Source organism: Bombyx mori, chromosome 18 (genome assembly GCF_030269925.1).
Source record: "Bombyx mori chromosome 18, ASM3026992v2".
Taxonomy (NCBI): domain Eukaryota; kingdom Metazoa; phylum Arthropoda; class Insecta; order Lepidoptera; family Bombycidae; genus Bombyx; species Bombyx mori.
In genome coordinates, this window is record NC_085124.1 from 3579740 (window position 1) to 3599988 (window position 20249).

The 20249-nt window shown below is 35.6% G+C and overlaps 1 protein-coding gene across 1 annotated transcript in view; it reads left to right on the forward strand.

The window, feature by feature from the left end:
• Positions 1-20249, forward strand: part of LOC101740290 (parapinopsin) — an 87162-nt gene extending 66913 nt beyond the window's left edge. The window contains exons 4-8 of the mRNA XM_021349362.3: positions 7786-7981; positions 8972-9104; positions 11719-11859; positions 13631-13720; positions 13798-20249. Of these exons, the coding sequence (XP_021205037.1) occupies positions 7786-7981; positions 8972-9104; positions 11719-11859; positions 13631-13720; positions 13798-14583 (1346 nt within the window). The 3' untranslated portion in view covers positions 14584-20249. The remainder of the gene's footprint in view (positions 1-7785; positions 7982-8971; positions 9105-11718; positions 11860-13630; positions 13721-13797) is intronic.

The window sequence follows — 20249 nt, forward strand, 5'->3', positions numbered from 1 at the left end:
ACCCTGCCTATTTCTGCCGTGAAGCAGTAATCCGTTTCAGTTTGAAGGGTGGGGCAGCCGTTGTAACTATACTGAGACCTTAGATCTTATATCTCAAGGTGGCTGGCGCATTTACCTTAAAGATGTCTATGGGCTCCAGTAACCACTTAACACCAGGTGGGCTGTAAGCTCGTCCACACATCTAAGCAATTAAAAAAAACACGAGGCTGCGGATAATGGGTTTCATGAGAATGCTTAATGTCACTTAAAGACCATTGGAAATTCAATCAGTAATGAGGAGATTCGCAAAATGACCAGGTGACTGACATTAGCTATCTTGGGAGTCGAAATCTTCGCTCCGCGTAACACGTCATTTTAGAAGTATCGCTCCGATGAAACAAGCCAAACCCTAATGCCATAAGATCTATTCCCGACTCTTTTGTTGTTTCGTCAAAATTAAATGTAAAATGTTTATGTAGTAAACATGAATAGGAATCAATAGACCATCTTTGTCTGTGTCACTTCCGTTCTCTACAAAGGCTATATATGTTTAGGTGTCTATGGGCTACGGTAACCAGGAACCATTGATCTTGAGCTTATTTTTTTTTATTATTGCTTAGATGAGTGCACGTGCTCACGGCCCACCTGGTGTTAAGAGGTTACCCGAACCCATAGGCATGTACAACTTATAGCCCGAAGGATTGCAAGATTGAAGTGGCAGTGGGCACATTGCATGTAGAATACACAGCTGCTGGTGGTGAATTTTCTCCAGTAGCGATTACATTTCGAAAAGCGCAGTGTGGGAAGGTCTCCTACGAGGTGTACTAACGACCTGCTAAAAGTCGCAGGAATCAGCTGGACACAGGTTGCTGAACACTGGTTATTGTGGCGACCCTTGGGTACCCTATGTCCAGCAGCGGACGTTTGTGGCCGTTAAACAAATATTTCAAGTCAAAGATTTTGTACTGGAACCTACATACACGGAGTTTCAATAAAAATCTGTAGACAAAATAAAATATAGAAATTTTTAACAAACACGCCATACCGGTTCAAAAACATATGTACATATTTTTGCGTATTAATGTCGCGGTGGCATGTTGAAATATCGGTATGGCTGCCGATGACAACCTGAATAGTTCTAACGTGCGTCGGTATCTGTGCTAAGAGTGGAAAATGTTCCGATTGTTGAAATCCGTTGAACAATATAATTTCTTTGTTTTAAGATTTTAAATGTACGTATTATTGGGAGACGTGTTGTTGTTCGCCATCGAGTTAATATATAAAACAAAATTAATTTCTCTTTTTTTGTTTTTCATTGAATTCATGTTTTAAAACGAATTAAAGCATATCTTTTGAAGTCGTCGTGGCCTAAATAGGATGTCCGGTGCATTCGTGTTGAACGATGCACTCGGTGTTCGAATCTCAGGCGGGTACCAATTTTTCTAATGAAATACGTACTCAACAAACGTTCACGATTGATTTTCACGGTGAAGGAATAACATCGTGTAATAAAAATCAAATCCGCAAAAATTATAACTTGCGTAATTACTGGTGGTAGGACCTCTTGTGAGTCCGCACGGGTAGGTGCCATCGCCTTGCCTATTTCTGCCGTGAAGTAGTAATGCGTTTCGGTTTGAAGGATGGGGCAGCCGTTCCGAAGATCCGGCGAGAAACTCAGCGGGCTAATGTTTAGGTTACATTGCACGTCGAACTCTTTGCCGAGTTCGACGAGTACAGTTACCGCAGTCCCTAAGCCTGCTCCTAGTGTTAGAGCTAAAGGCGTCGAGCAGAAGTTACACCTAGCGATCGATGTATTGGGAACACAAAAATTTCTTACTGGTGGCGGGACCTCTTGTGAGTCCACGCGAGTCTACCACCACCCTGCCTATTTCTGCCGTGAAGCAGTAATGCGTTTCGGTTTGAAGGGTGGGGCAGCCGTTGTAACTTACTTGAGACCTTAGAACTTATATCTCAAGGTGAGTGGCGCATTTACGTTGTGGATGTCTATATGCTCCAGTAATCACTTAACACCAGGTGGGCAGTGAGCTCGTCCACCCATCTAAGCAATAAAAAAAAAACTTATTTTCGTGACATTTCAATTCATTTGCAAATTACAATCATCAATCAGATAATCAAACACCATACAAGCGAACAGACATAAGCGTGCTAACAGTTTAACGGTAGGCGACTGCTTGGCTCTGCCTCTGGCATTGTGAAGTCCATGGGCGACGGTAACCACTCACCATCAGATGGGCCGTATAAAAATAAAAATCCACTAGTATATTGAAGGGGGTGCAATAATACTTCTATAAATCGCTTTCGTAACAGAACTCCGAAGATAGAATGTCTCTGTTCCAATCAAAGTGATCACGGCTGGTGTTAATTGGTTACTGGAGCGATAGAAATCAACAACATAAATGCTACCACCCACCTCAAGACATCAGTTCTATAATAAATCTCAGTTTTTTTATAGTACAACGGCTGCCCCAAAGTTCGTACCTAAAGAAATTATTACTTTGCCGCAGTAATGGGAAGAGTCTACCCATGTGGACTCACAAGATGCGATACCACCAGTAAAATCGCTAATCAAAATTTTCGAGGCTTCGATTTTTATGACATGATATTATTCATTCACCATGGAAGTCATTGCGGATCTGTCTAAATAGAAATATTCGCTATCCCATTCTGCAAGGTCTCCTTTGAAAGTTGAGATCTCTTCACATCTGCTAGGGTTTTGAAATAAGTATTATTCACTTAGTCTACGAGCAAAGGGATAATCGCAGAATAGCCTCGAAGATCCTGATACCGACGGACGGATCGGCCAGTCTATCGAAATCAGCTTAATTTTAAATTATTTCTCGGACTTGCTAACAATAATAGATGAATTTATGAAATAATGAAATACACGACGCAATAATATTTAGACATATAATAATAATAAAGGTTATTTCAAGTTATGATTCATCATTAAATCGTATAAACCTTTTCTTAATTAAATGTAAATAAGAGCTCTTCGTTTTAGTTTTGTTTTTATAGCAATTAGTTTTTAATTAAGGTACGTCTACTATAATTATGATATTGCGTAATGCTCAAATAACATGTTTTTCTTAATGAACAAAAGTAACTTCTATCGCTATAGGTACACGCAAGCCTATCCGGTATTTAGCGGATATCCGACACGATAGATATCATGAAAATAAAAACACTGTATATTTTAAGAAATTACGTCGAAGTTTCAGTAGCATTTCAAAAATTATATACCAGAAAGTCCCCGAAAAAAAAACATCAACCCGATTTTAACAGTAGGAGGTACCGGGTCCAAATCATAGGGCTCACCGAAAAATGGACAAATCTTTCTCTGTGTATACTCTTACTGTGTATACTTATTCTGTTCAGAGTAGGTACTGCGATTGTCAACTGGTATATATTGAGCTAATGGCGTACAATTAACCCGTATGAGTAAGTAGTCATTCTGTCTAGACCTGCAGTGTTCGTCAGATTCAGCTTAAAGTTTGTATTATTATGTAATAATGAGACTTTGATTTTTTTTATGAATGAGGGTTACTTGTGGCCCTGAGGCCTTTCCAGTTTCACCAGGACAGGGGGACGAGCAAAGGCTCGGTCAGGAGGGGTGGAATTTACTAACAGTTGCCCGAGCGCCTCCAAAGGACTTAACAGCTCAAGAGCAGCTGCTTCGCAAGTGAATCTACTACCGGATCGGAATGTCTTAAGTGGTGGGGTATTTACAATGTGGTAACTATAGTCTATGGTTACCACATACAGCCGAGTCGGAGTCAACCATTATGTAGTGTCAATAGTGATTTCGAAAATAAAACTGAAAATTTCAAAATACGTATACCTATTCCCGAAGGTTCTAGAATGCGGCGATCGATTTCTAAACTCGGAACCGTTAATACTACTAATATTTTATGCATTAAAAAAATTAAGATTTTGTAACGTGCGGAACCGAAGTAAAATAATTCATCCTCGCACGCTAAGCGGAACCATAAAGTATCGAACAACGCCGTGCGACTGACGCCTGCGCAGGATTCGTAAAAAGACAGAGAGGTTCGAAAAATTTAATAACGCGCACGCGACGGTCGCTGCACAAAATTATTAATTTTTTTAATTTCAAATAATCTTACTTTGTTGTACCTATAAGAGTTGTAACGGTAAAATATATTATTTACATTAAAATTTAAATTTTTAATAAATTTAATCATTGAATCGCGCTAAAATGAGAGTAAGTAATCACGAAACTTTTCTAACGTAAATTAAATGAATAATAGGGCTTACTTATCGGCTATAAATATTTTAGGCTTACGGAGAAAGGAAACAGTTCTCGTAGGAACGTCTGAAGTTTAATATAATAATATCCGACAGGGATTTTTATCTATAAATATCAATAGATCAGAAAATCGAATTTTTCAACCGCATACAAAATACCTATCTATATATATCTTCGATCAACAATTTTAACTATTGTTGATCGAAGATATATATATATAAATTAATTGCTGTTCGTTAGTCTCGCTAAAACTCATCAACGGCTGGACCGATTTGGCTAATTTTGGTCTTGAATTGTTGGTGGAAGTCCAGAGAAGGTTTAAAAGGTAGATATATAAAAAGGGCTCGGAATTAAATAAAAATAACAATTTTGTTTTTCCTTTGATGTGTCCCCCGTCGGACGGATTCCTTTTGTTTCTTTTAAGTATATTTTATACAAAAGCTTAAGTATTTTATTTATCGATTGAGGCACTACGAAGTTTGCCGGGTCAGCAAGTAATTAATAAATATAAATGATAATAAACCAATGTGATGAAAAATACACGACATTTTGTATATATATTTTCAAATTTCGCCGTAATTTTCCCCAGAAAAAAGGTTTGACACGGTTTTGACTCAAACCGCTACGAAGGAAATTTTACTTAAAAAAACTACATAAGAAAACACCAATCATATCGTACTTTTCGGAATCCCTTTGAACTTAAGAACAGCTTTCGTTCTCAACGCGATGTATATTGTAAATGAAATGTGTCGTGGCGTATTTTATTCTTTGTTGTTTTGGCTTGTTTCACATAAGTGAAGTTCCTCGAATGAAATCAAACAGGAATATCATGATGTCTTGCCTTGTTTGTAAGATCAGAACCATTTATAGCATCTCAGATGTCATATTACGTACATGCGTAAGTGAAATGTACTAGCCGTTCTGCCGTCCTAAGCAGAACTGGCGAAACAATCTTAGCTTATCTTTTGTAAGTAATTTTATGATATAAATTTTCGAATCGTTCGAATCCCGCTGGCAAAAATTGGTACCCAATTTTTCTAATGAAACACGTGCTTAACAAATCTTCACGATTGACTTCCACGGTGAAGGAATAACATCGTGTAATATAAAAATCAAACCCACAAAATTCTAATTTGCGTAATTACTGGTTGTAGGACCTCTTGTGAGCCGCACGGGTAGGTACCATCGCCCTGCCTATTTCTGCTGTGATGCGTTTCGGTTTGAAGGGTGGGGCAGTCGTTGTAACTATACTGAGACATTAGAACTTATATTTTAAGGTGGGTGGCGCATTTACGTTGTAGATGTCTATGAGTCCCAGTAACCACTTAACACCAGGTGGGCTGTGAGCTTGGCCACAAATCTGGGCAATAAAAAAAAAACCGGAAAGTACTATTTGAAAAATATTCAAAAACAAAACCGTTTATATATTGCGTTGAAGATGGTAAAAAAGTCTAATATGATGATAACACAGAAAACGCTACTGTAATGATTATAAATTATTAGTTTCAATAAAACAATCGAACTAAGTCAAAGACTTTTCTAATATCATCGTTGCTATGTTTTAATATTAATGAACATAGCCTCGACTCTAAGAATACAAGACAACAAGAAGTTTCATTCTCGAGTTTCGGAAATGAATTAGTTTCGGGAATCAGAAAGGAAATACGCAGTCATCCAAAGTATGTCTAAGTCAGTGTGAGAAGCACTGGTGTGAAATAATAAACTTATCCGTACTTTAGTGTTAGTTCAAAATTAATTAACACGCGACTTAAGTCTGTATTTAGTCTAAACTAGTGGCCACGCAGTAGTCAAAATTCGACTATAATTAATTGAAATTGTAAATTTCAACATTATTATGGTTCTATTGTCAAACATTATTATAATTCGATAATATAATCACAGTATTCGCCAAAACTGCACTATAGATCAATAATACTAATTGATTATAAATTAGACAAACAATATTAATCTATTCTCAATTCGACCATAGACTTTAAACAGTAACAAAAGCTTCCCAAATTGACAGTAAACAAAGAGTATATTTTTATGTATTTGTTGTGTTAAATACATGGTAGTGTGTGTAATGCTTTTTTTATTGATTAAATGTGTTTTTATGAATAAAAAAAAATTAGCAATCTGCACTTCTTCTCTATATTCTCTATAAGTATAGGAAATTTCATACTCCTCGGTCCGGGCAATTTTTTCAAAAGTTTTTGCTTCACGTATTAATATAGATAACACATTAATTATTTCACTAAGGGTTAAAAGTGAAGTGCTTTTCGAGTCTATGTACCTACATTGATATATTCCATGACCTAGGCTGAATGGAAGTCAAAGTTAAAGGCAAGATTAAAAAAAGGTATCGATTATTTTAATATTTTACTAGCTTTAAACTTAATCTATTTAAACCATTTCAACTATGATTGAGAAATCATTGAAAATGAATTTAGAATTTTTATCAAAAAAGAGGCGACATCTATTTTAGGACGACTTTATTAACTTGGTATTTATTTATCTATGTAATGGAATCTTTAGAGGTGATTTTCATACACTATAAAAGCTCGAATTGAATTAAAACTTCGCTAATTTATCGAGAACCGATGGTAATTTAATAATTTAATAAAATTGTCAGATTTCTCTGATGAGGATCTTCCGGACGAACCACGGTACGGACGGTTAAATCAGATCTTATGTCACGTATGCAAGCATGTACGCGGAAGCTGTTTTCCTTGGCCTTGATAGCCGTTTTTCTGACTCCTTCTCCGGAATCTAACCCTAATTTCCCGTTAAAACCTCCGTAGTCCCAGAACCTGTCATTGGATACAAGGACTTGATTGCTCAAAGTTGACAGAGAGAGTCCTATGCAATAGTGATACATTGGAGGAACTGTTTAGATTCCGAAATAAATCACAGAACGACCTAATAGCCTGATTAACTACAAAACCTATTCATTCTTCTTTACCATGACACTAACATAATTACAGAATAAAAAATAAGTAACAGTTTAAAAACACGCTTTTGTAGCTAGCTGAACTAAACAGCAAAAAATCTTCTATAAGTAAGTTTTAAAAGTAATATAAAAAAATATTGTAATAGCGTAAAAGGCGTTTAATTATAAATTTCCTATGTAAATAAACTAATGAATAAATCTATTTTAAGTAGCATCATTACTGGTGGTAGGACCTCTTGTGAGTCCGCAAGGGTAGGTACCACCGCCCCACCTATTTCTGCCGTGAAGCAGTAATGCGTTTCGGTTTGAAGGGTGGGGCAGCCGTTGTAACTATACTGAGACCTTAGAACTTATATCTCAAGGTGTGTGGCGCATTTACGTTGTAGATGTCTATGGGTTCCAGTAACCACTTAACACCAGGTGGGCTGTGAGCTCGTCCACCCATCCAAGCAATAAAAAAAAGGTCATTTTTTTAAATTACTTTCTACAGATTAGTCTCGGTCTAGTTTATAGTAAGTTCCAATTTCCAGTGCATTTAAAAGTATATCAACAGTTTATTTACTTACAGGTATAACTTCAATTACAACGTTAACGGTCATATCTTTTGAGCGATACCTGATGGTGACCAGGCCTTTGACCTCTCGCCACCTAAGTTCGAAAGGAGCGGTTCTGTCCATCATGTTTATCTGGACGTACTCGTTGGCACTGACCACACCGCCGCTGTTGGGATGGGGAAACTATGTCAACGAGGCCGCCAATATTAGGTAAGTCTGTACAAAAATAGTGACATCGAGCGGGAACTCGATTTTACTGGTGGTAGGACCTCTTGTGAGTCCGCGCGGGTAGGTACCACCACCCTGTCTATTTCTGACGTGAAACAGTAATGCGTTTCGGTTTGAAGGGTGGGGCAGCCGTTGTAACTATACTGAGACCTTAGAACTGATATCTCAAGGTGGTTGGCGCATTTACGTTGTAGATGTCTATTGGCCTCAGTATCCACTTAACACCAGGTGGGCTGTGAGCCCGTCCACCCAACTAAGGAATAAAAAATAAAAAAACGAAACTGGGATCCCAGTAATACTGACATGAGGTGATGATCACAAACGAAGTGATTGTTTTTATATATATCATCAAATAAATTTTCATCAGAATGCTTAAGGAATTTATATTTTATACTATAGCATTGCCGTGATGTGTAATCGATTGGGTTAAGGTTAAAAAAGACGAAAGAAAATATTTTCATGCTAAATGATGTAGGTATGTTTACAAAAATGTATTTTTGCTGTACTTTTTGCAACTCATGTCTCAAGGCTGCATTTACTTTGTTAATGTCTATGGGTCTCCTTACCAGTCAACACCGAGTGGACCATGAGCTCATTCACCCAACTAAAACACGTCATTTCGGATCGTCCCGATCCACTAACGACGCTGTTAGGTACCTCAAGCACCGGTCATCGTACTCGTCGAACCCGTCGCTTGCGACGAAGGGCTCGACGAGTAAATTAACCCTCAGACGCAGCCGACTGAGTTTGTCGCCGGATCTTCTCAGTGGGTCGCGTTTCCTATCCGGTGGTAGATTCCGCGAAGCACGACTCTTGCTAGGGTTCGTGTTTGCAACGTCGTCAGGTTTGAGCCCCGTGAGCTCACCTACTAGTTAAGGTTACAAAAAAAACAACTAAATAATAAATAAAAATAGAAAAAAGTTTTTGTATATTGGCATTCGGTGTTAGGTATATAAAGATTTCTTGTTGCAGTTGCTCCGTGAATTGGCACGAGCAATCCACGAACACTTTGACGTACATCATGTTCCTGTTCGCTATGGGACAGATCCTGCCGCTGTCTGTGATCACCTTCAGCTACGTCAACATCATCAGGACCTTGAAACGAGTAAGCTCCAATTCGTTTATTATTTACGTAAAGTATTAACGCTTCAGTAGTGTGACCCTGTGACTTCTAAAGAGAAGAGGTAGATCTTTCAAATGTTTTTTTGCTTAATTCAAATTCGTCGCAATTAGTTATTAAATTATGTAACTGTACATATTTAGCATATTTAATCATTTTTATTTCATATTTTGAATGTATAAGTGGGTTTAACAAAAAGTGTTAAAAGTGGTTTAATCCTTCTCTCTCCCCCTTCCTTTTTCCACTTTTTTTTATTGTTTAGATGAGTGGCAGATCTCACAGCACACCTGGTGTTAAGTGGTTACTGGAGCTCATAGACATCTACAACTTTAATGCGCCAACCACCTTGAGATAAGAGCTCTAAGGTCTCAGTATAATTACAACGGCTGCCCTACCCTTCAAACCGAAACGCATTACTGCTTCACGGCGGAAATAGGCAGGGTGGTGGTACCTACCCGCGCGGACTCACAAGAGGTCCTATCAACCTTCTAATGTTCCTTTGCCCGTCTGACCCTCTCCTCTCTCTCGCTCTATATTTGCATTTTAAGTGTCGTGTAATCACAGGTCATTTTTATTATTATGATTTCTAAAACACAATAAATTGCTTTTGATAGCAAGGATGTTACGATTTCTTTTTTATATCTCTAATATCAAAGCAAACCATTACTAAGATACAAAAAATATTCCTAATAAGCATGAGTACCTAAATATGCCGCTTATTTCTTTCGATCTAGTATTCCACTTTATCACGACTGAATTATAAAGTGTATACAGCGCTTGGAAATAATATTCTTTTTGGCATTTTAAAATTTTTGTCTGTTCATTATTATCATCAGCCTATAGCAGTCTACTGCTGGGCATGTACTAGGCATTGGTCTCTAAATTTTCACGCCACTTGCCAGCTGTCCTGCATAGAGCGTCACGCTACTGACCCTGAGGGCTGTTACCTGTCCCCTGTTAGTAAGCACCTAAAAGGGGCCATTGTGTAGAGTGGTATGCATGGCGCTCTTGAGTTGTTGGGTCTCCTTTGGAGGCGCTCGGGTAACTGTTAGAAAATCTGACTGACAGACTGCTAGCAATCCTGACTGAGCCTTTGCTCGCCCACGTATTCTGATGAAACTGGAAAGGCCTTCGGGACAGCAGTAATTCTTCATAAAAATAAAAATTAGTAGGTATGCACAAATGCCCACGTGTACAGATCTGTTCACAATTTAAATTTTCCAGTTCAGACATCTAACGATTTGAGGTCGACTTACATTTTTTTAAAGCAAAGCAACGTTTTGTACATTAATAATTCACGAACAAACACAGACTGAATTAAACTTCCATCGCGACAAAAACGTGACATGCAAAACAAAATATTCGCACCTAAATATTGTACTCTCAAAATTATTTGAATTTAAATTTCTTCGTTTCGAGAACTAAATTCTATGCAGAGTTTAGGTAATTATGGATTCTTATTTAAAGTTAATACTATTAAGTAGTAAGTTAATTGGCTTAATAAATTTTTCATAAGAACTGTAAGAATAAATCTGTAGTTTCTTCTTGACTAGCTTACGCAGAGACTAATTCAATAAAATTTTACGTCGTCTCTAGAGATTGGCGACGACATTTACTTCAAATTATTAATGGATTTAGTATTGTTCAACATTATGTATGTGTGTCTTGAGCCAAAATAGCCTATCTGGTACCTGCCTGCATGACGAAGCTTAGTGTTTGCCCTGATATCATTCCAAAAAACTGACCTTTTCCCCAGAAACAGTAACTAGCCTTTCTAACGCCTAAATGTCACAGCGGTGTTTGATTCTACAAAAAGCCCTAGAAAAATTTATGATATACGTGTATTGAATTTAATCAATCGGCATAATTCATCTTAGATCAGTTATTCTCAAAGTATACCCATTGATATAAGACGATAATAGCTTGACAAAAGCAAAGTGATTAAGAAAAAAAAAAAACAGGAGACAACAGGTTTCACAATAATTTAAGACTTATTTTAAAATTATAATAAACTATTTTTACATATACCTACTTTAGAACGAACTATCATGTCTAAAACCTTTTTTTTCCTTGTAAAACGCTAATTACAGCCGCGTGTTTTTATTTTTTTTAATTCTTATTTAGTAATTTTGTTATTAAAAATTACATTTAGAATAAATAGAGTGGAATAGTTCGTTATTTAAACGTTATTTGAAATTTCGAATCTTTCAAGCTTGATGTACTTTTTGGTGTTTATTAATTACAGTAATGCTGCTTGGGCCTGTCATAAATATATCTTCTATATAATAATATATATAAATTAATTCCTGTATGTTAGTCTCGCTAAAACTCGAGAACGACTGGACCGATTTGTCTAATTTTGGTCTTAAATGATTTGTGGAAGTCCAGAGAAGGTTTAAAAGGTAGATAAATGAATGAAAATGCTCGGAATTAAATAAAAATAACAATTTTGTATTCCTTTTGATGTGTCCCCCGTCGGACGGATTCCTTTTGTTTGTTTTAAGTTTATTTTATACAAAAGCTTAGGTCTTTTATTTATCGATAGAGGCACTACGAAGTCTGCCGGGTCAGTTAGTCTAATAATATTTATTGTTCACAGAACTCGCAGCGTCTAGGTCGAGTGAGCCGAGCCGAAGCACGCGCCACCGCCATGGTTTTCATAATGATCATCGCGTTCACCGTAGCCTGGACACCCTACTCTCTCTTTGCTCTGATGGAACAGTTCGCCACTGAAGGCATTGTGAGTGTTTTAAAAGTGTAGAATAAATGGGCTGAAAATAACTAAGGATTAAGTAAATTGACCGTTTTTTAATACGCTTTTATTAGTTCAGAAGTATGTATGTTAGAATGTAACGGAATCTTTGAACATGATTTTGATCCTCTTCAAAACGTCGGATTAACTCGAAATTTGGTATACTTATTAGGGACCGATGACAAATGAATATTAAAAAAAAATTAAAAAAAAGAAATTGAAAAAATTGAAATTCAACTAAAAAATAAATAATAGTTTAAAAAAACTAACAAAATACATCATCATCATCAGCCTTTATCTGCCCACTGCTGGGCATAGGCTTTTATAGAAAATCCAACTAAAAAATAGAAAATAAATTTTAATAAATTAAATTAAAAGTAGTAGAAAAAATGATTTTATTGTAAAAAAGCGTGGGGTGCACGGTATCAGTAGTTATAAATATTTTATGAACAGATATGGGTAGAAGGGTTATTTTGATAATATCCTAAAAAGCACTTCACGCTTTTTTACAATAAAATCATTTTTTCTACACTAATTTTAATTCAAATTTATTAAAACTTATTCTCTTTGAATTACGAATTCGGATGAGTGCTTTTTCTTTTGTTTCATTGTGGTTTCTCTTTCTCTTCCTAGCTATTTATAGCAAAAGGTAGTTAGGGTTCGTTTTCCTTATTTTTTTCCTCCATTTCGCTCTGTCTGCAAAATCATCGTCAGTAACATTGTTTCATGGTGGTTTGAAAACCCTATGTTTGAATGTCTGTTTCTTGTTTGCGTTCAAAATACATTCAAAATATATATTTTTATATGGAAGATAAAAGAGAAATACGCACTATCAAAAACATGTACAACTATATTTATAACGTACGGTAAATAATAGGTTATATAAAAAATAGTTTCAGACTTAATAAAACACGCATCAATAACAAGCGGAAAAAACAATTAACGTTTTTTCTTTGTGATCTGTTATTATCAATAAAATTATAATAATTCATCCGTCTTTGATACGTGTTTTTTTCAAGTTAATCGAAAAAAATTAACTTGGTGAAAATGCCGTTAAAAGATTTTCTTACATAGATACGTATATAGATACAGTTAAGCTAATAAAATGAGTGAAAAAAACATTCCGTGACGGAATTTCAATAGGATGCTAAAAGTTGGCGTTAATAAGTGGCGTTTTCAACATTCCTAGAATTCTTAAAACTCATTAACGATTCCAAGTGTACCGATCTCTCGAGAACTCATTACGAACCCTTTATTTTAGCTCACGGCTATTTCAATTGCCGGAAACTATTGATATTCAGTGCGTGTTACTCACAAGCCTGAGTGGCCAAATCTAATGTTAGAGAATCCTGGTCACACAATAGATGACACGTGAAAATACCCTTGGCAATTTATTTCTGGGACAGAGAAAATGCATGAAGTACAGATAAATTAGTTTCATATTGAATTGTTGTGGATTCGTACACTTTGCACAAGGTGAATGCCGGCATCAGCTTGGCGACTTGAGGTCAAATTCTCAATTGTATATCGGCTGTATCGCCTTAAAAACAGAACGAGTACCTACTCGCGCGGGCTTACAATACGTAGTTGACAATAGCAGTACGCTGATATAATCCTAATAAAATGCTACGGAAGAAATAGGGTAGTGCTAGGCAACAGAATTTTGAATGTGTTTTAGTAAAAGATTTAAGTTTGTTGACCTCAATTGAACATAATTTTCTTTACATAGAAAGTTTGAAAATTCGTTATATAATTATAGGTATCGCCCGGGGCGAGTGTGATACCGGCACTGGTAGCGAAGAGTTCTATATGCTATGACCCTCTCATCTACGTCGGTATGAATACACAAGTAAGCTCTTGAAATAGCAAATAGTATTTTGAACAAAAAGTTACGGGTATTTTATTTTTGAATTGTCTATTTTACAGTTTCGTCAATCTATCAAACGTATATTTGGCATTCATACCAAATCGAAAAACTCGCACACCGAAAGAGGCTATAATAATACTCTGATGTCTCCAGCTCACAAACTATCGCTGAATAATACGAAATTTAATTCTGAAACTAATTCATCAACCGCAACTAAAGCTTTGAAAGACAAGAGAGTCTTCTACGAAGATGCATCTGATGTTACTAATCAAGAATACCATAGGCAGTATACTAGGAACCCGGATTTGTGTACCATACAAGAAAATAAGACCGTATCGGATACTGATCGCTCAGGGGAGTCCGCCTATGACGATTCTAGCAGCAACAGAAAAATTGATATGTTCGGTGAATCTTGCAGAGCCGTCAACGAAAAATCTCCTGTACTGACCATAATGGATTCTGAAAGATTACTCTTTAGTAAAGTGCCATGTCGCAAAGATGACGAAACAGAAGCATCATCGTCCAATGTATACGGTAATACAGCTTTTGAAGAACACGCTACTGATGACACTATGAATGATAATAGTAATGCTGAGAACGATTACAAGAACTATGTGAGACACAAGATGATACGGCAAAGTTTCTCTTTAGATTTCCCACGGTATTCAAGCGAAAACAAAAAAAGGAAATTGTCAATTGAAACCAAACTGGAAAGTTTGATGCAACCGAAGAGTTTTCTCAAAGGCACAATTAGTAAGCTCTTCGATCACGAATACAAACAGGGCCACGATAGCTTCAAAAGTTATTTGTGTGATAAAAGTGGCACGGGAAATGACGAGTTGTAGTTCAATCTAAGTAATCGTCCTACGGGATAATTGGTAAATGAATTATCGAATAAAAGTCTCCTGATTCTTTACAGTAAATGATGCCACCGAAGATATAGGCACTTTTGCCATTTGTGGTTTGTAAGATAAAATTATGACTTTGTCTCCGCTGTCTCTTCTCTAATCAGACCGAGTCGGTACCAATTTAGGCCAGAAAGGTGCTGAATAGAGACACGTAAGTACGTAAATTAATAAGAATGAGAATGTAAATTAAAGATCTGTGATATAGATACGAGTGCCAAGAAATAAGAAACCAGAAAAATGTACTTATGAGGTAGGTAAATTAGAATTTAAATACGGGCAAGAAGGAAAAGCCATATTGGAGGGTAGAAAAAAACATTTAATTTGCTGTAATACGTAATCATACATATTTTAAAATATTTTGGACTTCATTAATTTATAACACATGCTTAAATTAATAATTAAATTGTATTTAAAATATTGAAGGGTGCTTGAAGAGGCTCTAGAGGTCCAGAATTTATCAAATTGCTGTGGGATATTTTGCATTTTGTATAAATGGTCGTAGAATTTAATATAATACTGCATTCAACGAATGCTATTTATATATTGCGATTGTCATTTGGTGACTTTACCATTTTTAGTGATATAAGAATTTAAGAAAAGATTATATTATTAGACGAATAATTTTATGTAATTAACGTTGAATATTTGGAATGTCAATTGAACTTATTATCGTGTAAGATTTATTATATCAATATAATTATAAAATTGTTATATTATATTCATTCACATTTTATTCTGGTACTTTGAATGAGTACTGAAAAAAGTGTAATTTTTAATGAAATTTGCTCAATGATTATTGCGGATAGAATATTCCAAATTGACGGCTAACGGTGGAGTGGTACAAGAAAAAAAATATTTATTGTTCGGCGGCTTAGAGTAGGTTAAGAAAATTATTATTTGCTATTGTAAAAAGATTGTGTGATATTATAAAAAAAAATGGAATTATGTTGGATTTACTAGTTTGGTAATCATCAAAAATTTTTGACTCTATCAACAATTTTTTATTTTAGATTAAGGACGTATTAGAATTCGGTGTGCTCAGGTCTCGCTTAAAATACTTAATTAAAATTAATTTTAATATTAAATCTAGCATTTTTGTTATCATTATGTTAAACGTTCGAATACTTGACAATTTTCGTGGTCAGTAGCTACTGACAGTCTTTAATAAAACGCAAGATTAAATTATTAAGTTGTTTTAAGTATGTCTACAACACACGAATACCGAAGAGATTATTAAAATGCTTAATTTTTAGCCAATAAAACAAGTTATGGTATTTTTTACCATCGCACCGCCCGCCACCGGAGTAGAGTTCATCCATACTACCTGGAGCCACTGCGGTCATCCACAGTGCGTTTCCAGAGATCTTTTTTGCCACGTACCATCCGGCTATGGAATGAGCTCCCCTCCACGGTGTTTCCCGAGCGCTATGACATGTCCTTCTTCAAACGAGGCTTGTGGAGAGTATTAAGCGGTAGGCAGCGGCTTGGCTCTGCCCCTGGCATTGCTGAAGTCCATGGGCGACGGTAACCACTCACCATCAGGTGGGCCGTATGCTCGTCTGCCTACAAAGGCAATAATAAAAAAAAATTGCTCTGATGGTTCGGATTTTCATTGACAAATAATGTGAATAAGGAAATTAAATGTTTTAGATTATTCTTACTCCAATTTATAGTTGTTCTCACTTGAGGACAACGAAATTTCTCAACAGAGAAAATTAAATGAAAATTGAATTCCTGTTGTGTAACGATTATTTGGCTTTATGAAGAAGGAATTCTATTATATTTAATTATTCTATTATACTAATGAAGGATTCATGTTTTCTTAAGTCTTAAAATATTGTCTAATGTGACCATTGTATTCTACGTCACACAAATCGATTTAGTTAACTGTGCGTGTTTATTAGGTACTAGATGACCCGGCGAACTTTGTTCCGCCTTAGAGGCAATAAATGAGCAGACTTTTGATTTTATCATGGTCAATTTCTTATTTGGATAATTAATATAAATTAAAATAGCAAGTATTTTAATGATACTTTATTGGCCATGTATTTTAGCTGGTATTATTATTATTGTATTTTCTTGTTCTTCTTCAGTCCTTTCACTCGCACTGTTTCGAATCCTAGTTGCATTACGGCTTCGTCGGGAAAGATTTGATCGTGCTGGTCGCGGCATGGCTTTCTTAATGATTACTTATCTCGGCACAATAAATATAAATACGAAACAAACACACCAATCGGTCAACTTCAAAATTCTACTATAATTAGCCATAGACTACATTACGTTTAGCTGTCAGTTGCATTTTGTTATTCCATATCAGTTGCGTTTTTTTATACCACGTTTTATGTCGCGTCCCACGGGAGCGTGATAAAAAGTATCCTATGTCCTTCTCCTGGTTCTAAGCTACCTCCCCACCAATTTTCAGCCAAATCAGTTGAGCCGTTCTTGAGTTATAAATAGTGTAACTAACACGACTTTCTTTTATGTATATAGATTAGTGACCTCATTCAATCTTGGTTCGATTAAATAATCTTGGATTACAAAAATAATAACCTTCATATTATTACCCCTCTTTATTCTATTATTTATCTATATCGTATTGCTCTATTTATTCCCAGTTCGTTTTATTTTTATTGTAATAAAATAATTTAGTCCCCTTGTCTTTTGCTATTCCAAAATTCATGATGAATCATGATGAACTTGAATCAAACGAACTAGCCGACCTCATTAGAAGACAGTTCTTTATCGATAAATTACTGGAATATTTAAGTAGTGGTTTTTATCGTGAAGTTATTTGTTATGCACCATCTTTCCAGCCACATTTTCGCCTGCATGTATGTACTTCACTATATATTACCCGTGCTCGGTCGTGGGAGGCAAGATATTTCCCAGCGTTCAAGTTATACCCATACGGAACTAAGTAAAAATTGGTTTAGAGATTTGGGCCTAAAACGTGAGAGATATAATTAATTGCCTTCGTATTAATATTCTATTGCTATGTAGTAACTTTTATCTACAAGAGTAAATTTAATAATGTTTTCAATATTTTGGCAATAGCTGATTTCTATGAAACAAATATTAAATTCTGCTGCAAATTAATTTCTATCTACCGGCGAAAATCCATTCAGCATTTCTGGAGATTGCGCGATTTGTCCAAACAAAGATGGAAAATTATTAAAAAAATAGCCGGTGTTTCTGTTATTTTTATTACTTTTATTCAATGTTCAGACATACCGGTGTGGCGTTAGCCATCACCGAACACAAGATATTCAGTCCGAGTTGACAGATGCTTGAATCTCGCTTATGACATTTTCAAGATAAGCTCACATATATACAAGTTCCGAACAACAACATTCGGACCGTCAGTCTAGCGAGCATTTTCACCCCCTCGGTGGAAGATATTCTGTTCATAGTTCTACCGGTGACACCGATGTAATTTGAATACGCAACCTTCTGATCTGGAGTCAGACGCACAGGATTCTACACTTTCATTATATTATTATTGTTGTTAGCGATGACTAATAAGTACAGCTCACACACAAACCCTTCGAGAATGGGGATGGAAAATTAATAATCCGGTTTTTTTTTAAAGCCAACGATCTATATTTGAGAGTTCACGATTGAAGGCTTGTATTTTTAAATGCTTTCAAAAAGGGAAGAGGTTCTCAATGTCAATGTTTTCTTTTTACATCCGAACTTTTTTCTGGGTGAACCGATTTTGAAGTTGATTTTTTTTTATTTGAATAATCATATGGTTCTATTGAATTTTTATCACGATCTGACCAATGGTTTTTGAGTAATCCTTAGTAGTGTTTAATTGACTTCGACTACGTTTATTTGGGAGAAGTCAGTTTTGTTCTTTGTACTTATAGCCGTAGTAGCTCTATTTAAATGTGGAATCGTATCAATTTCCCGCACTTATAATTTTCTCATAATATTGTGAAAATATACATACAATACATACGGGATGTCAACGAGTCACACACAGACCTCGTTTGACCAACTCGTTTGACTCTACCCCGTAACAATTATACTTGTATATTCATGTAATGGCGAGGGCGATTGTGATAAAGACAGCTGCTCATCTACCGCAGACACACACGGCGTTTATTTACGAAAAGATAATTACAATTACTTTTACGGCTTTATCTCAACGTTTTTGTTAGTAACGTGATTGTTAGTAAAATATTTATTTATATTTATTTATATTTATATATATTTTAATGTCATGATATTAGTGTGGCACCTGTGACAGAGAAGCTGAGGAGTGCGCGTTTGGGATGGTATGGACATGTCATGAGACGAAATGAAAATGAGGTTGGTAAGAGAGTGTTAACTATGAATGTGGGAGGATATAGAGAAAGAGGTAGACCTAAGAAGAAATGGATGGATTGTGTGAAAGACGATATGAGTAAGAGGGGAGTGAGCGAAGAAATGGTATATGATAGAAGAGTATGGAAGGAGAAAACATGTTGCGCCGACCCCAGGTGACTGGGAGAAGGGCAGGATAATAATGATATTAGACGACTCTTTCGAATAATGAACAGGTTTTATAGATTCATAGATTCGTTCTGTGTGAAATGAAACATAAAATTAGACAATTTTTTTTTGTTGAAAATATACGTTAGTGTGAACGCGATTTGTATGGTGGTAGGACCTCTTCTGACTCCGCACGGGTAGGTACCACCGCCCCGTCTATTTCTGCCGAGAAGCAGTAATGCGTTTCGGTTTTAAGGGTGGGGCAGCCGTTGTAACTATACTGAGATCTTAGAACTTATATCTCAAGGTGTGTGGCGCATTTACTTTGTATATGTCTATGGGCTCCAGTAACCACTTAACACCAGGTGGGCTGTGAGCTCGTCCACACATCTAAGCAATAAATAAAAAAAATCGACGAATAAAGATTTCGTCGTAAAACAATGACAATAAAAGAAGCGAAATTAAGGCGTCTATATGTAATTTTATTTATGTTCACAACTCGCCAAATATTATTATTACATTCTTTTTATGAACATCCACAGTTAACGTAATCGTAATTAAAAATGTTTTATTAATTATTGACAATAAGATGTGTTAATGTGTAAATTAGATAAATTAGCACACATTTATTTGAAGGCTTTGTAAATGTCGTTTTTATTAAATAAAATTTACATTCAAGGTGTTGTAAGGTTAAGAATGTTTCGAAGAGAAAAAAAAAACTGTTGGATATTGAACGTAATGGTGTTTTTTTTTTGTAATAATTTCTCTTCCCTTCAATGGTCTATCATATTTATATTTCTGTATTTACCAAACTAAATGTTATATCTTGTTCTTAGAAGTGGACCATCGGAACTCGTAAAATTCGAATTCTGTAACAATTGTTGTAACTAGAACTTGATTGAGTTTAATTAACATTAATTTTTACATTTTTCCATTGATATATTAACTATATAAAAAAAAAAACAGATAATAATGAGACTCTAAATGTGAGGGTACTCGGACTTCGGTAGTCATCGAAAAGCTTATAAATAATTGAATTAATTATTTTCTATATGTTTGATTAAATTAAAATATATTGTCTATGTTCGCCTCATTGAATGTTTGAATAAATTAAAAAATATTATAAA